Source organism: Centroberyx affinis, unplaced genomic scaffold, assembly GCF_046629955.1.
Source record: "Centroberyx affinis isolate AG114_WGS23_722 - 3 ecotype Tasmania unplaced genomic scaffold, CSIRO-AGI_Caff_v1 ptg002948l_1, whole genome shotgun sequence".
Lineage (NCBI taxonomy): Eukaryota > Metazoa > Chordata > Actinopteri > Beryciformes > Berycidae > Centroberyx > Centroberyx affinis.
Window position 1 is genome coordinate 158,280 of NW_027281064.1, and position 15,309 is coordinate 173,588.

The 15,309-nt window shown below is 39.7% G+C and overlaps 1 protein-coding gene across 1 annotated transcript in view; it reads left to right on the forward strand.

The window, feature by feature from the left end:
• Positions 1 to 15,303, forward strand: part of LOC139658667 (cullin-1) — a 29,675-nt gene extending 14,372 nt beyond the window's left edge. The window contains exons 11-23 of the mRNA XM_071536816.1: positions 978 to 1,085; positions 1,547 to 1,653; positions 2,515 to 2,563; positions 2,925 to 3,056; positions 5,317 to 5,434; positions 5,618 to 5,694; positions 5,907 to 6,038; positions 7,380 to 7,472; positions 9,089 to 9,136; positions 9,954 to 10,036; positions 10,958 to 11,063; positions 12,437 to 12,550; positions 14,345 to 15,303. Coding sequence (XP_071392917.1) covers positions 978 to 1,085; positions 1,547 to 1,653; positions 2,515 to 2,563; positions 2,925 to 3,056; positions 5,317 to 5,434; positions 5,618 to 5,694; positions 5,907 to 6,038; positions 7,380 to 7,472; positions 9,089 to 9,136; positions 9,954 to 10,036; positions 10,958 to 11,063; positions 12,437 to 12,550; positions 14,345 to 14,425 — 1,248 coding nt within the window. The 3' untranslated portion in view covers positions 14,426 to 15,303. The remainder of the gene's footprint in view (positions 1 to 977; positions 1,086 to 1,546; positions 1,654 to 2,514; positions 2,564 to 2,924; positions 3,057 to 5,316; positions 5,435 to 5,617; positions 5,695 to 5,906; positions 6,039 to 7,379; positions 7,473 to 9,088; positions 9,137 to 9,953; positions 10,037 to 10,957; positions 11,064 to 12,436; positions 12,551 to 14,344) is intronic.
• Positions 15,304 to 15,309: the final 6 nt, after the last annotated feature.

Here is a 15,309-nt window from a genome sequence, read left to right on the forward strand (position 1 = left end):
AAAAAAGCCCTAACAGGGTGAATCGAAACCCTGCTGTACATTACGTGGCTTATTACACGGCACCTTACCAAAGTTATTAATCATTTCACATGAAATATTGATTAAAATTATTTTATTACGAGCTACATTTACAAACTTCCGCCAAAAAAGTCGTCCAGCAGTACTGTCTGCAGTAACCAAAGAGTAACATCTTTTTGGCTTCTTGACTGTGGAGTGATATGATTAGATATGAGACAGCGGTTTGTTAATCAGAAATAACAGATAACTCAGAATGTGTTCATCAATAATGTTCTAGTGTCAGCTAATATTGGTCATATTTCATGCTTTCATCTGAAGCCGAAAACAAACAAATGCACTTGACGATGTTCTAATGTACCAACTAATGGTCATACTACCACGATGGAGACTTATTCATGTTAGAAATAACATGTATGATATTCTAATGTACCAACTGTGGTGGCCGACAGGTGTAAATGCACTACAAGGGCCCAAAGCAATTGCATCAACCAACCACAGCAGAGACTTCCACATGTTAGAAACAACATATTTAACATTTGTGGAGGTTGTGGTGGACAAATATTTAACGTGCACTTAAATTGAACCATTCATCAGGCTGATCATGCCAAGCCAATGTCATTATTCATTCGACAAATGCATTTCCATCACTATTTATTGCATATTTTTTTTATCAACAAAAACTTTTCCGCTTCAAGTGAGTGTAAAAGCTTTTTTGATATTGAGAATATTTTATTGCATTTTGCTGTCTCCATGGGGCGTCCCTGTGGCTCAGTTGGCTGGGGCGTCCCAGCTTTGAATCCAGTGGGATGTTCATTGCATGTGATTCCCATCCCAAAAACTCCATTCAGCTTTTCTAATTCGACAAAAAATACTACTCCTGTTCTACTACTGTCTATTTAGTTAACTTATTTTTACTCACTTCCTAATTTTCTCTCTGTTGTTATTGTCTCCTCCTTTAGGACCCTAAGATGTACGTCCAGACCATCCTGGACGTCCATAAAAAATACAACGCCTTAGTCATGTCAGCCTTTAACAATGATGCTGGCTTCGTAGCTGCTCTGGACAAGGTTAGCCTGCTCACGCCTACTCTGATACTATCAAGACACACAAAGATTTGCATGCACAGAAAGCTGGATATTGAATGGTGTGGAACTTTTTAAGCCTCCATGATTTAGTCTTTAGAATAGTCTTTGTTGCCTGGCTGAATTAGCTTATTGTGTCAGGAAGCATTGGCAGCTGTCGGGGCAATAGTGGCATTATTGTGTGCATATGACTAATGCAACCTTTGTAGTTATTTAAATAAAACAAATTGCAGGAAACTGACAAATAATGGAAACATTTTAATTTACTAAAGAGTTAGTTGTAACTGCACTGTATTGTGTGAATCATTGTCTCCCAACAGCCGCAGAAAACATAGGACAAGGATTTCAGTATTTCCAGAAACATGAATTCAGCTTTGGTAGCATACTTATTCACACCTTGCGACTCTCATCACGTTAACCATCCCCTCGTTCTGTCTCTCCCCCAGGCCTGCGGTCGCTTCATTAACAACAATGCTGTGACCAAGATGGTTCAGTCGTCCAGTAAGTCACCCGAGCTGCTGGCCAGATACTGTGACTCCCTGCTCAAGAAGAGGTGGGCTTCCTGTTTGTTTATACAATCTAACATAAGATTACACAAAGCTTTAATGATCCGTGCGGGGAAATTGGATCATTTCAGCAGCAAAGAACACTTTACACCAGTATAAAACAAATAGAACATATTGAAGATTAAACATACAGTGTCTTCGCCATGATAATCTAAGACTCCTTCTAGCTTGAAAGATTTCTTGCTATGTTAACTATGGACAGGTTTACAGGTTAAGAAATGTTAATCTTTCAGATAACACACCTCATCAGAGAATTTCAATTTTGCCAAAAGTATTGCCAGAACATTGTCAAGTTATGTTTTAAGAATATGTGCAGCTTCCCCACTTGAAAGAGATTGATGCATCTACCCAAAGGTTTTTAACTGGATTCCACTCAATGACCAAACATCTTTTCCTTTTTTCTCCTTTTATTTTGGCAGGTTCAGCAGTTTAGTTTGATAGCTCAGTTAAATAGTTCCATTAGTCATTAGGTGAAAAACCTTTGAATAGAAAAAAAAAACAGAAAAATAAAAATATAAATGTATGCTATTGCCAATAAATGTAAATAAGCAACAGAAAAATATATGCATTTGTAAATATTGCAAAAGAAATGTCTAACATTAAGCATCAGCGCCTTATTTCACTTAATTTATACATTTTCCTACATTATGTTTTAGATAACTTTAGATCGTCCATTTTCTCTGTTGTGATGAATGTGTTGCTTTGCTGTAACTGCCAGCGTCACAAACGAGTTGTGCAATAGGGAAATACATTTTACAGTGCAACGCTGTAGATAGTTACAGCTTTGCACACAAAAGGGGTGTCACTACCCAAAAATTTCTAATTGCTCTTATTGCCTGGCTTTCCAGCTCTAAAAACCCAGAAGAGGCAGAACTTGAAGACACTCTCAACCAAGTGGTGAGTTATAGAAAAGAGAAATTAAAGGAGTTGTGTACTCATCCTAAATTCAGTATGAGAAAACAGATGGAGCACTATGCATTTTGACCCACCTCTCCCCTTCATTTTCTTGCCTTCCATTATTTTCTGCCTTTTTGTGTTATCGTTTGTTTGTTTTTTGTATGACAGACAAGATGGTAACCCTAAAAAACCTTCTTAAAGAGTAACTTAACCCCAAACTCAAATCTGTGTAAAGCCTGGCATCTAAAGACATGCTATTGAAATTGCCACCTGCTATTGGCTATTTGGTGTTCAGTTACTCTTATCATAGATTTTTATATTTTCATTCTGACTGAATACAACTCCTCCATCCCTTTTTTAGATGGTGGTGTTTAAGTACATAGAAGACAAAGACGTCTTCCAGAAGTTCTACGCTAAAATGCTTGCCAAGAGGCTAGTTCACCAGAACAGCGCCAGCGACGATGCCGAGGCTAGCATGATCTCCAAACTCAAGGTGTAGTACGTTTATGATATTGTTGTTGCAGAATTTCTGTTTTATTAGATGGAGAGGAGAGAGACGGGGAAGATGGGGGAGAGGGTTCGGAGGACAGATTTAGACCACTGATGTTGCAAATACAGGTATAGGCCAGGGTTTGATCTAGGCCAGTGATTCTCAACCTTTTTCATATCAAGGACCCTAATTTAGTGCATATTAGAGCCACGGACCCCCATTTCATGAGATTTTGTCTCTTGGACCCAAATCTGAGAATATTTTTATTGTTACATATGATTTTATCCAGAATTCTATGACCGTCTGTATTGTAGGTAGAGAGATAACAGAGAAACTATGATCAAAATAGTCATTCTTCTGCATTCTTTAACTGTGTTAAGTTCTTGTAAATGAAATAATGGAGAAGTTTAACACTTCATCAATTTGCTGGGGACCCCCTGGAACCCCCTCAAGGACCCCTGGTGGTCCCCGGACCCCACGTTGAGAACCACTGATCTAGGCCACACCATTGTGCTAAAATATCAAATGTCACAGAATTTGGTTAGTGTGTCCAGTAAGTTGGTGGTTAGTGCTAAGGTAAACTGATGATGCTATTACAGACGCATAATCAACAGTCAAACAAGTGGAGTGAATTGAGACAGTTTAGAGTTCCAAAAAGGGCAAAGAATGACCATAAAATGATTCTAAACAGCATAATCCAAGTGTTCTGAAGGCAAACAAGTCCAAAAGTCCAATATTCACCACATTATCTCCTAGATTTCCCTCACTCGTGGAGCTCTGGTCGCTCTACAATGTTCTGGTGGAAGAGTCTTGCTGCCTCCATGTGCTCCTGGTCAGCCCGTGCTTGTACTCATAGACACCCTTTACACCTTGCATTAAAATGCGTTTTGGGTGATCGGATTGCAATCGGATAGTGCTTGACCACATGAAAGTACAGGTGTAAATGCACCCAAGACGCATTGAGGACGGATCGTGATCCGATCGGCCAAACCACCTCCGGAGGTGGTCAGGGACGCATTATGATAATAGCGCGGCTTCATGGGATGATGGGTATCATCTTCTTTTTTTTTTTTGGACCCACGCAAACGAGAGGAGGATGTGACGTTCGGTTGTTTGAGCTGGACAGAGTGATTGGATCTCAATCGGATCTCTATGTGGACACTGGAGACACATATTAATACCAGGTGTAAATGTAATCAGGTTAAATCATATCTAGATACAATCTGGATACGAGATGCATTTTAATGCAAGGTGTAAAGGGGGCAATACTTACAACTTGTCATGTATTCAAGTACTTTTTTAGTCAGACATAACAAAATGGACCCCGAAACAAAAGTAGCTTTTTTGGTGACTACATTAGAAGCCAAGTGGTACCAAGTGTCCTGCAATGGCAAAATAAAGATGAGAATATTCACATCAGTTTTGTAATTGATATGTTAATACGTTTATTGGCTAAACGATGTTATGCGTGGCACCTAAAAGTTAAACAAAAAATTTGACTTTCTAATTTGTGTTTACCATTTTATTGGGTCATTCAAGTGCACTCTACCCATAATTACAATATTTCCGACTGCATTTGAAGGCACCATCTGCTTGCTATTGTAGTAACGGTTGGCACGCTGCAGAACAAGTGCAGAACTTAGAGATTATGAGATAAATATTGGACCTTTGCACCCACAGTGCAATTGTTTGGCTTCAGAACACTTGGATTGTGCCGTTTGGAGTAATTTTATGGTCATTTTTGAAACTGTAAAAAAATGGCCAACATTCACTCCAGTTGTTTTAGAGAAGGCTGGTACGGAGCTGCACCAGCTACCTCGCTGTGTGTTATATTGACATACAAGCTTCACTGGTGTTTCAACTGACATGAGGGTGAGTAGATAATGGGTGAACTATTCCTTTAAGTGTTAAGTGTTAAGGCTATTCCATACTTGCGTCCACAGAGCCACAATGTCATGGCCTTTTGCGTGGAGCCGACCATCACTCAACATGCTTAAAGGAATAGTTCACCCAATAATGAAAATTCTGTCATTATCTACGCCAGTTGACACTGGTGAAGTTTGTTAGCCCACATAACACTACCAGAGTTTGCCAGCACAACTCCATAGCAGCCTTCTGCAAAACAACTGAAGTCTTTGAGGACCTATCTATACAGTTCCAAAAATAACAAAAAATAACCATAAAATTGACTTTGGTGTCTATGTTTCCATCCAACGACTAAGATGACCAATGGGACAATCAACTTTCCTTTTCTGTCCAACAGCAAGCGTGTGGCTTTGAGTACACCTCCAAGCTACAGCGCATGTTTCAGGACATTGGAGTCAGCAAAGACCTCAACGAACAGTTCAAGAAGCACCTCATCAACTCCGAGCCCTTAGACTGTGAGCAGTACTGGTTAACACACCTTAATCAAATTTAACACAATGATTACAAATCATTCCAAACAGGCAGTAAAAGACGAGAGATATTGTGGGAGATGGAGTTGGTAGGAATTATGGGAAGATGAATACATGAAATAAACAGATCCTTTTGTGTGTGTGTTTGTGATTGTGTGTGTGTTGTAGTGGACTTCAGCATCCAGGTCCTCAGTTCTGGTTCTTGGCCATTCCAGCAGTCCTGTACCTTCGCTCTCCCCTCAGAGGTACCGACACAGAGTAACAACTACTACTAACTGTATTACTGCTACATTCTGCAATGTCTGTTCCGTTTTTTCTAATTCCTCTTCTCCTCACTCCCCCCAAATCCAAACTGCAAAACGTCAAAATCCAAACAACTTCACGCTCTTCCCGTCTTCTCTCCCATCACTCCTTCCCCTCATCTTCTCTTCTGCCCCCTCTTTCTCGTTGGTCTCAGCTGGAGCGAAGCTACCAGCGTTTCACAGCCTTCTACGCCAGCAGACACAGTGGCAGGAAGCTGACCTGGCTCTACCACCTGTCTAAAGGGGAGTTGGTCACCAACTGCTTCAAGAACAGATACACACTGCAGGTAAACACACACACACACACCGCAGGTAATCACACATGCCTCTTAAAAATTATGTTTTACATTAGGTGGGTTTCTATCCAAGTATTTTAATGTAAACTGTGATGTGTCAAATTAGAAAAGCTGGATGGGAATGGCAATAGGGCTGGGCGATATGGACAAAATCAAATATCACAATATTTTTGACCAAATACCTCGATATCGATATTGCGACAATATTGTAGGGATGACTATTGGTGCTTTCACAAAATATTTACACAATGAGATTTTTGATAAATAATCATCAGTAATGTGGATATAATGACTAAGTGGGTAAAGGCAAACAATAGAACAGCTAGAACAGTCTGGTAAGTTCAGACGATATCTAGTCTCATATCACGATATCGATATCATATCGATATATTGCCCAGCCCTAAATGGCAACGTGATAAAATTTTGTCAATACTTGCGTGAAGATCACGATAAATCATATTTATATGATAAATAATGATGCAACTTTTGCCATGAATGTACAATGGTCCAGTGTCATTACACAACACTTCAAAAGTGGCTTTGGAAGTATCTGTCCACCACAACCTCCCAGCAATGTCATACATGTTGGTAGTATAAGGCAGTGGTTCTCAACCTTTTTCATATCAAGGACCCCTAATTTAGTCCACATTAGGGCCACGGACCCCCATTTGATGAGATTTTGTCTCTCGGAATATTTTTTATTGTCAGATATGATTTTGTATAGAATTCCATGACTATCCTACTGTAGGTAGAGAGATAACAGTGAAACTATGATCAAAATAGTCATGACAAAATAATGAAGTTTAACAATTCATCAATTTGCTGGGCACCCCCTGGAATGCCCTCAAGGACCCCTGGTGGTCCCCGGACCCCACGTTGAGAACCACAGGTATAAGGTGTGTAAGGTACCCGTCTTTGTTGTATGTTGGCCAACATTAGCTGATATTAGAGCTGGAAGATAAAACGATCTCGATCATTACATCATACAAAAAAATTTGCCACGATAACAATGCTGAACTTTTGGGATTTATTTTCAATAAAATAATTTTCGATGATTGGAAGATTGGGTTTACGATCGCCGCCATGTTGATGCTTTTTGGAGCCAGAGCAGTCAAAGCAAGCCCTAAGGAGCCACATTAGAAGAAGTGAAATTAGCTACTGAGACCATAACATCTTGTCGAAAAAATTGATTGAATTTTATATTTTTAGCAAGAAGTTGTGGTCCCATTGACTTGCATGGAGTTTGACCGGGTTTGGAGTCTTTTTGGAGCCGGCCCCTAGCGGACGTTAGAGTAATCGGCTAACTTACCTGCTTTTACCTTTTCTCTGCAGGCGTCTACGTTCCAGATGGCCATCCTACTACAGTACAACACTGAGGATGTCTACACAGTCCAACAGCTCACAGACAGCACACACATCAAAACTGTGAGTGCACACACACACACACACACACACACAGGAAACAGCAGTGTCAACTCATAGAGCAGATCAAGTCAAATTTATTAGTATAGCCATTAATCACATTTACAGCCTCAGTGCCCACATTATAAGAATAGTTCATTATTCATTATCTAAGTTTGTTTGTCAATATGACACACAGCGAGTTTGCTAGCGCAGCTCTGTAGCAGCCTTCTCCAAAACAAGTGGAGTGAATGGAGACTCCTTCTTTAGAGTTCCAAAAAGGGCAAAACATGACCATAAAATGACTTCAGACAGCACAATCCAAGTGTTCTGAAGCCAAATGATTGCACTGTGGGTCCAAAAGTCCAATATTCACCTCATTATCTCCTAGATTTTCCCCACTCACAGAGCACTGGTCGCCCTACAGTGATCTGGTGGAAGAGTCTTTCTGCCTTCATGAGCTCCTCGTCAGCTCGTACTTCCGAGTTTTACACTTGTAAATACAACTCGTCATGTATTCAGGTAGTTTTTAGTCAGAAATAACAAAATGCACCCTGAAACCAGAGCAGCCTTTTTTTGGTGACTATTTTAGAAACCAAGTGGTCTCTAGAGCTTTGTAATTGATATTTAATATGTTTATTGGCTTGACGTTGTTATACATGGCACCTAAAAGTTAAACAAAGAGTGAGAATGTTGGGTATCATGTAAAATTTGACTTTCCCATTTGTATTGACCACTTTATTGGGTCGTTCAAGCAAGCTCTATCTGCAACTATAATAATTCCGACAGCATTTGAAGGCAACATCTGCTTGCTACTGTAGTGGCGGTTGGCAAGGTGCAGAGCAAGTGCGAAAAATCCAGAGACAATGACATAAATGTTGGACTTTTGGACCCACATTGCAATTGTTTGGCTTCAGAACACTTGGATTGTGCTGTTTGGAGTAATTTTATGGACATGTTTTGCCCTTTATGGAATTCTAAAGAAACGGTCTCCATTCACTCCATTTGTTTTGGAGAAGGCTGCTGGAGATTGAGAGTCAACTCCTTGCCTCCAGTGTTGAGATTTGGCAGTCTATTCTTGGTCAGTGATTGAGTCAAAATGATGTAGAGCCCACTCTTTGGCCACACAATTATCGAGTTTCAATGAAAATCTATATCTGACCTGGCAAAAAGAATTACTTGTAGAAGCTAGATAACACATTAAAAACGCTTGTGAGGAGTAAGAGCAGTCTGCTTGATTTAAAGGAAAAATCCACCCTAAAACGCTTTAACACTTAAAGATCAATGTACCTGTTTATGGGCCCAATTTGGTGTTTGGTGGTGTATTTTTCTCATTTACATAGTTTACTGGCCAAACGTAGACAACGTGATGTCACGAGATATTTCCAGCACAGCTAGGATGCCATTTAATAGGAAAAAAATGGTTTAAGTGTCTGCTTAAATTCCACATTTCTCTCAGTGTAAACCTATACAGTTAACAGAATGGTGTTGATGATTAGATTCTTACACTCTCCCTGAGATCTGGGTGACAATGATGCTGCTAATGTGGCTGCTGGGGTTACGATCGCCTCTTGAATATTGACTGTTTGGAAATTGTTCAGACATATACTGTATATTGACCACATTTTTTCTGCTTTCAGGACATCTTGGTTCAAGTTCTTCAGATACTTTTGAAGTCTAAACTCCTGGTAGGTCTATACATACTGGTCTATACTGTCATTTTTCATAATGGCCTGTTATGGCACAGGTTATGGCCAGTTGTGCATACAAAGATGAGAACAAACACAAATACTCTTGTAGCTGCTTGAGCTTTTCAGTGCTCATCTCCGTTCAGCAACATTTAAGCAGGAGACACGTTATTGATCATGTCATGTCCAAGGCTTGGTACATAGGTAACACAAGGCACTTATACGTTAACGCAAGTTGGCGACATACCGAGCTCTCTGCTTACGTAATACACGTACCTCAACCAGCTCCCTGGAGCCTGAATGAGGTTATAAACCACTAGTCTGGAGCCAGTGATCCAGAGCAGGCTTTAAAGGATAAGGCTGGTGTTTTTTAATGCATTGCTTACCGTCAACAAATCCTATGCCAACAAGTCTCGTCCATGTAGCCGGTGCCCAATGAAGCCATGTCCCAGATGCTGACATTCATCATTCATCATATAGTGTCGCTGATTAGCCATGACAAACCAGTGGCTGGCTGTCACTCTCTCAAGTTCCCAACTTTGACCTGACCTAGCTGACTAGGTCCCTCTAATTAAACTAATATACCATCAGTTGTCGAAATGGCTCTAAAAAGGTTATTCATTAATTTGTTTATGCACCAGCTGCTGAACCACTTTAAATTTAAAAAAAAAAAGTGTTTTCTGTAAACAGCTGTGTCAATGCAAGAAAATTTCAATTCCTATAATATGGTCCCTGCACATTGAGATGTTGAGTGCTAATTTCTGTCTGTTTTATCCTGGCTATACTAAATATTGTTTCCTGTTTTGTGTATGTGGAGGTGTTGGAGGATGAGAACGCCAATGTGGATGAGGTGGACTTCAAACCAGACACTCTGATCAAACTCTTCCTGGGTTACAAGAAGTAAGTCCTGCCTAACCTTACCCAGGTTTGGCTTTTGTCTTTTTCTGGTGTATATGTATTTGGACACACAAGTAGGGATGTAACGATATACTGTTTTAAGGTATACCGCGATATCAAGCAACCACGGTTCTGAACCGGAAGCCTTTCCCTGTAATACCGTGCCCACGGTATAAATTTATGTTGCGCAATGCGCATATGCAAATTATATGCAAAAGATATCAAAGAAGTTGAAAACATCTGCAAATCTCCTAAAGTACCTAAACATTTCTAAAGTTGTAATGGAGTTCCCAGCTTAAAGTAAAGGTTAGAGAGGAATCTGGGTCAGGGAAGTGAACCACAGACACTCTGCCTTCTAGTACCAAAATGCCCTTAAGGAGAAGCATCACAGGTGAAAATGGTGTTTTTGACTGAATTGGTCAATTTGGAGATGTTATATTTTGCTCCTATAACTGCTGTGGTGTCCATAAAATATAAAATTATCAAAAATAACTATAAATAGTTTTTTATTGTATTAAGTACACCAAGAACAAAATTAGCTTAAAAAAGTGGCCATTTTCTCCAAATGACATCTTCCCTGTATTCAAAATGCTTGGAACTGCTGCTTCTTGCAATAGAGAATATATGTTGTAACTCCAATGCAAATTCAAATGTTTTTATGAATTAAAATGGCTAATTTGAATGTTATTCACTAAATTACTAAAAGTCATGAAACAAAAAGTTTTTCAACATAAAATTTCATTCTGATAGGATGAAAGGATGTTTTTTCACCATTGGTGCCTGACCTTAACCTCTAAGCACTGTAGTGGAGCTGCAATGACCAACAGTGGGAGACTGACTGTACTGGTTAGCTAACCCTAACCCAGCTGTAAGTTTGAAGCTGGTGAAGTCAATAAAGGTTGTCTGTGCCGTCTTACCCCCTAGTAAGAAACTGCGGGTGAACATCAATGTGCCGATGAAGACGGAGCAGAAACAGGAGCAGGAAACCACTCACAAGAACATCGAGGAGGACAGGAAGCTGCTGATCCAGGTGCTGTCTGCTCATCTGTGGTCTCTTTCCAGTATTTCAGCAGTTTAGCCACTTTGCTGTGTGCTAGGATCACAGCACTACCTAAAAAAAACCAAAAGAATCACAGTAAAGTAAATCCGTTTTCAGTGTGGCCGCAACTATCAATTATCAATAATCTATATATATACTATAATCTATCAAGTCTTACCTTGACTATTCCAATAATCTATTATCAAGAACAAAAATGAATTTAAACTGGTCAATTAAATCAGTGATTCTCAACCTTTTTCATATCAAGGACCCCTAATTTAGTCCACATTAGGGCTACGGACCCCATTTGATGAGATTTTGTCTCTCGGACCCAAATCTGAGAATATTTTTATTGTTAGATATGATCCGTGAAAACAGTCATTCTTCTACATTCTCTAATTGTTTTAACTTCTTGTAAATGAAATAATGCTGAAGTTTCACAATTCATCAATTTGCTGGGGACCCCCTGGAACCCCCTCAAGGACCCCTGGTGGTCCCCGGACCCCACGTTGAGAACCACTGAATTAAATTGAGCACAAAAGTCCCATACGGTGTAATCTGTTAATTCAGTGTGATAGGCCAGTAAACCAAAAGTATTCAGCTTTTCAAAACATAAACAAATAAAGTAGACATATTGAATGAATTGAACTGTATTTAGTAATGGAACAGTAGGCTGCAGGTTCTTTTACCACTGATTTATTAGTTCATCCATAGAGGCCATACTTCCTCTCCTCTCTTAATTAATGGCGGACCGCTTATGGATGAGATACGTGGCAAATCACAATATACGGGTTATTTGAAAACAGAAATTATTTTTTGATTGTTGAACTGACAGACTTACCAGCCACACTCAAAGTGAAGTCAATGATCCATCAGAGTGCGAGATGTCTTCCAAGCGTATTTGAACTGTATGATGTTAGAAAGGAAAGAAGTAAGAAATGTGGGTACATATGGCAGTAAGGGGTACTACAGTTATTATACAAATTTCCTGATGATATTATTCTTCCCCTGAGACCTGAATGATTTCTGAAGAAACACTGTAATGGCCATATTGTCTCCACTAAGCTGTTTAAAATTGCTGAATGTGTGATTCGATATTCGATCGCGGGAAATATCGCGATATTCGCAAAATATTGCGATATTTCCCACAATATCGAATATCGCATTTCGGCTCTCCTCTCCTTTCTGTCCCTCACTACCTTGTTTCTCTCTCTTTTCCCTCTCCCTACGTCTGGCTCTTTCTTGCTTTGCCCCCCTTTCTCTCTTCCTCTCCCTCCTGCCAATATTGTGTTCTCTGTCTTCTATTCCTTCTTCCTTCTTTCTGTATTTTTCTCTCTCCTCATCCTTGTGTTGCCTCTCGCCAGGCTGCCATTGTGAGGATTATGAAGATGCGTAAAGTGTTGAAACACCAACAGCTGCTGGCAGAAGTCCTCAACCAGTTGTCCTCTAGGTTCAAGCCTAGAGTCCCTGTTATTAAGGTAGAAACACACTGAAACTGATGTACACATACTATCCTAGGCAAAGTAGGCCAAATCATTCAGATTTGTGTAAAGGCACCAAAGTCGGTTTACATGAACCTTTTGATAACCTGAATGTTTTCAGAATTGGAGCCACGGGAAAGATGGTACCAATCGACTGTGGCGGCCATTTATTTTTTTTAACCAGCAAATGGGGTTTCCTCCATATCTGCTGACCTGACCATGAATTATGTCTGCACCTCTCTGCTCAAATCACTATCATAATTTGTCAACAGACGTTTCAAAAGCAAACGTTTTATGTTCTGGGTCCACAATTTCCTAGAAAGGAACTGTAACCCAAGTCATTATTCATATAGTTATGTAATGTAGTTATTTGTTGAATTCCTTCCACTATTTTTTTATTGTCTATATAACTACTACATAATTTAATGGTTCTGTCTTGGGAATTCAAAAAGAAATGCCCAGGTACTTACCAACTACCATTACAGTCTTTCTTTATTTTCACTATAATTAGTACATAATGTAATGGTTCTTTCCAGGAAACCTCTTAAAAAATTAACAGCTCCTTTCTAGGAAGTTTTTAGGAAATTGTTAGGAAATTGCGGACCCAGAAAATAAAGCGTTACCCCAAAAAGCTTGTGGTTCTTGTATATTTGTGAATGTGTAAAAAGGATTTGTAGTTATTTAGTACACACAGAAAGATTATACACAAACAACTCAATTCTACACATGGCTTGCTTTTTACCCAAATTTAACCATATGCCTCATTGTCGGATAGAAAAAATTAAAATCATTTTTGCAGCGACTCATACAAAACTGTGCATGCAGACCAACTTTGGTGCTTTTATGCAAGTCTGAATGATTTGGGTACATTTAGTTTGGATTTGAATGTTTCAACCTTGATTCCCTGTTGTCTGCACACACAGGAATTTCTCTAATATCTATGAATTTACTTGTTTCTATGGACGAGGATTAGGACCATAAAATGTGAACTCTGAGTTTAAAGTCAGAATTCTGAGGTTAAAGTCAGAATTCTGAGAATAAAGTCAGAATTCTGAGGTTAGTCAGAATTCTGAGGTTAAGGTTAAAGTCAGAATTCTGACTTTAACCTCAGAATTCTGACTTTAACCTTAACCCCAGAATTCTGAGGTTAAAGTCAGAATTTTGACTTCAACCTCACTTTAACCTCAGAATTCTGATTCTGATTCAGAATTCTGATTCAAATTCTGACTAATCTCAGAATTCTGACTTTATTCTCAGAATTCTGACTTTAACCTCAGAATTCTGACTTTAAACTCAGAGTTTACATTTTATGGCCCTAATCCTCGTCCATAGAAACAAGTAAATTCATTCAACCTCAGAATTCGGAGGTTATGGTTAAAGTCAGAATTCTGACTTTAACCTCTGAATTCAGAGGTTAAGGTTAAAGTCAGAATTCTGAATCAGAATCTGAATTCTGAGGTTAAGGTCAAAGTCAGAATTCTGAGGTTAAAGTCAGAATTCTGAGGTTAAGGTTAAAGTCAGAATTCTGAGGTTAAAGTCAGAATTCTGAGGTTAAAGTCAGAATTCTGAGTTCTGACTGTAATCTCAGAATTCTGACTTTAAACTCAGAATTCTGATAAATAATGTGAGGATTAGTGCCACGTGAAATACATTTTTCACGTGGCACAAGCACAAGTATGTTTCATATGTTCTCAGCATCTTTGGTTCCAAAAGTGAGATTGCATTGTGCCCGTTTGTATTTTCTGTCAGTAATGAGCCCGTTTATCTCAGTCGATCTGTTTTGTTTTCCAGAAATGCATCGACATCCTGATTGAGAAGGAGTACCTGGAACGAGTAGACGGAGAGAAAGACACTTACAGCTACCTGGCTTAGTTCAGCCTCTTCCTCCTCTTTATCCCTCCATCACACCACCTCATTTTTTGTTCTCTTGGGGTTTTTTTTTTTTTTTTTTCTCTCATTTCTTTTTCCAAAAGTCATTTCCACGAAGAAGGACGGGGACACGATTTCCACCATACCTTCATCAGTGACGTCGGCAACGCAAGCACGAACGGATGTGTTAACATTTAAAAAAAAAAAAAAATACAAATATAGAGTCGGAGAGATGGCGGAGGGATCTTTGCCGTTGGCGTCTTGAGAATCACCGCGACGCGATCAGACGCGAAGCCCGACATCCTTTTAAAACTCAGCGATGGGATTGGCTGCTCTGTGGCTGTGGGTTAAATCCCATCAGGACTGCTCAGGATCACCTCCAGATATCGACATGTTTTAAACCTGTACATAACGCAGACAGAGGTCTCTCGCGGACACTACCCCCCTCTATCTTTATCTTAAAAAGGCAGAATAATCCCCCCAGCCAAAAATACAAGCCCTTACTGGATCCAGAGCCGGGGGGGGGAGTTTGCATGCTACCGCCTACCCGCATTCCGCGATCGGTGTGACTCAGTCGGGGACACGAAATAGCACAAGCGGAAGAGACTCGTAGGTAAATAGGTGAAGCCATGTAAAGAAGCTACACTCTACTCGTTTGACGGTCAGCGGGTCGGTCAGTCTGAAGCAGCACATCCAGAGAGAAGCAGCGAGGAAGCGTGGAAGACTTTTTTTTTGTAATCCATTCAGTTACTTTTCCAGGATCGGTTGAACTTTCCGTATACACTGGAACCAAAAAACATAAAGATATACAACCAGACTGGCACCCTGAGACGATCCAGTGTTAACGTATTCATAATTTGCAGCTAATAGTGTAATACTCCTGTTAA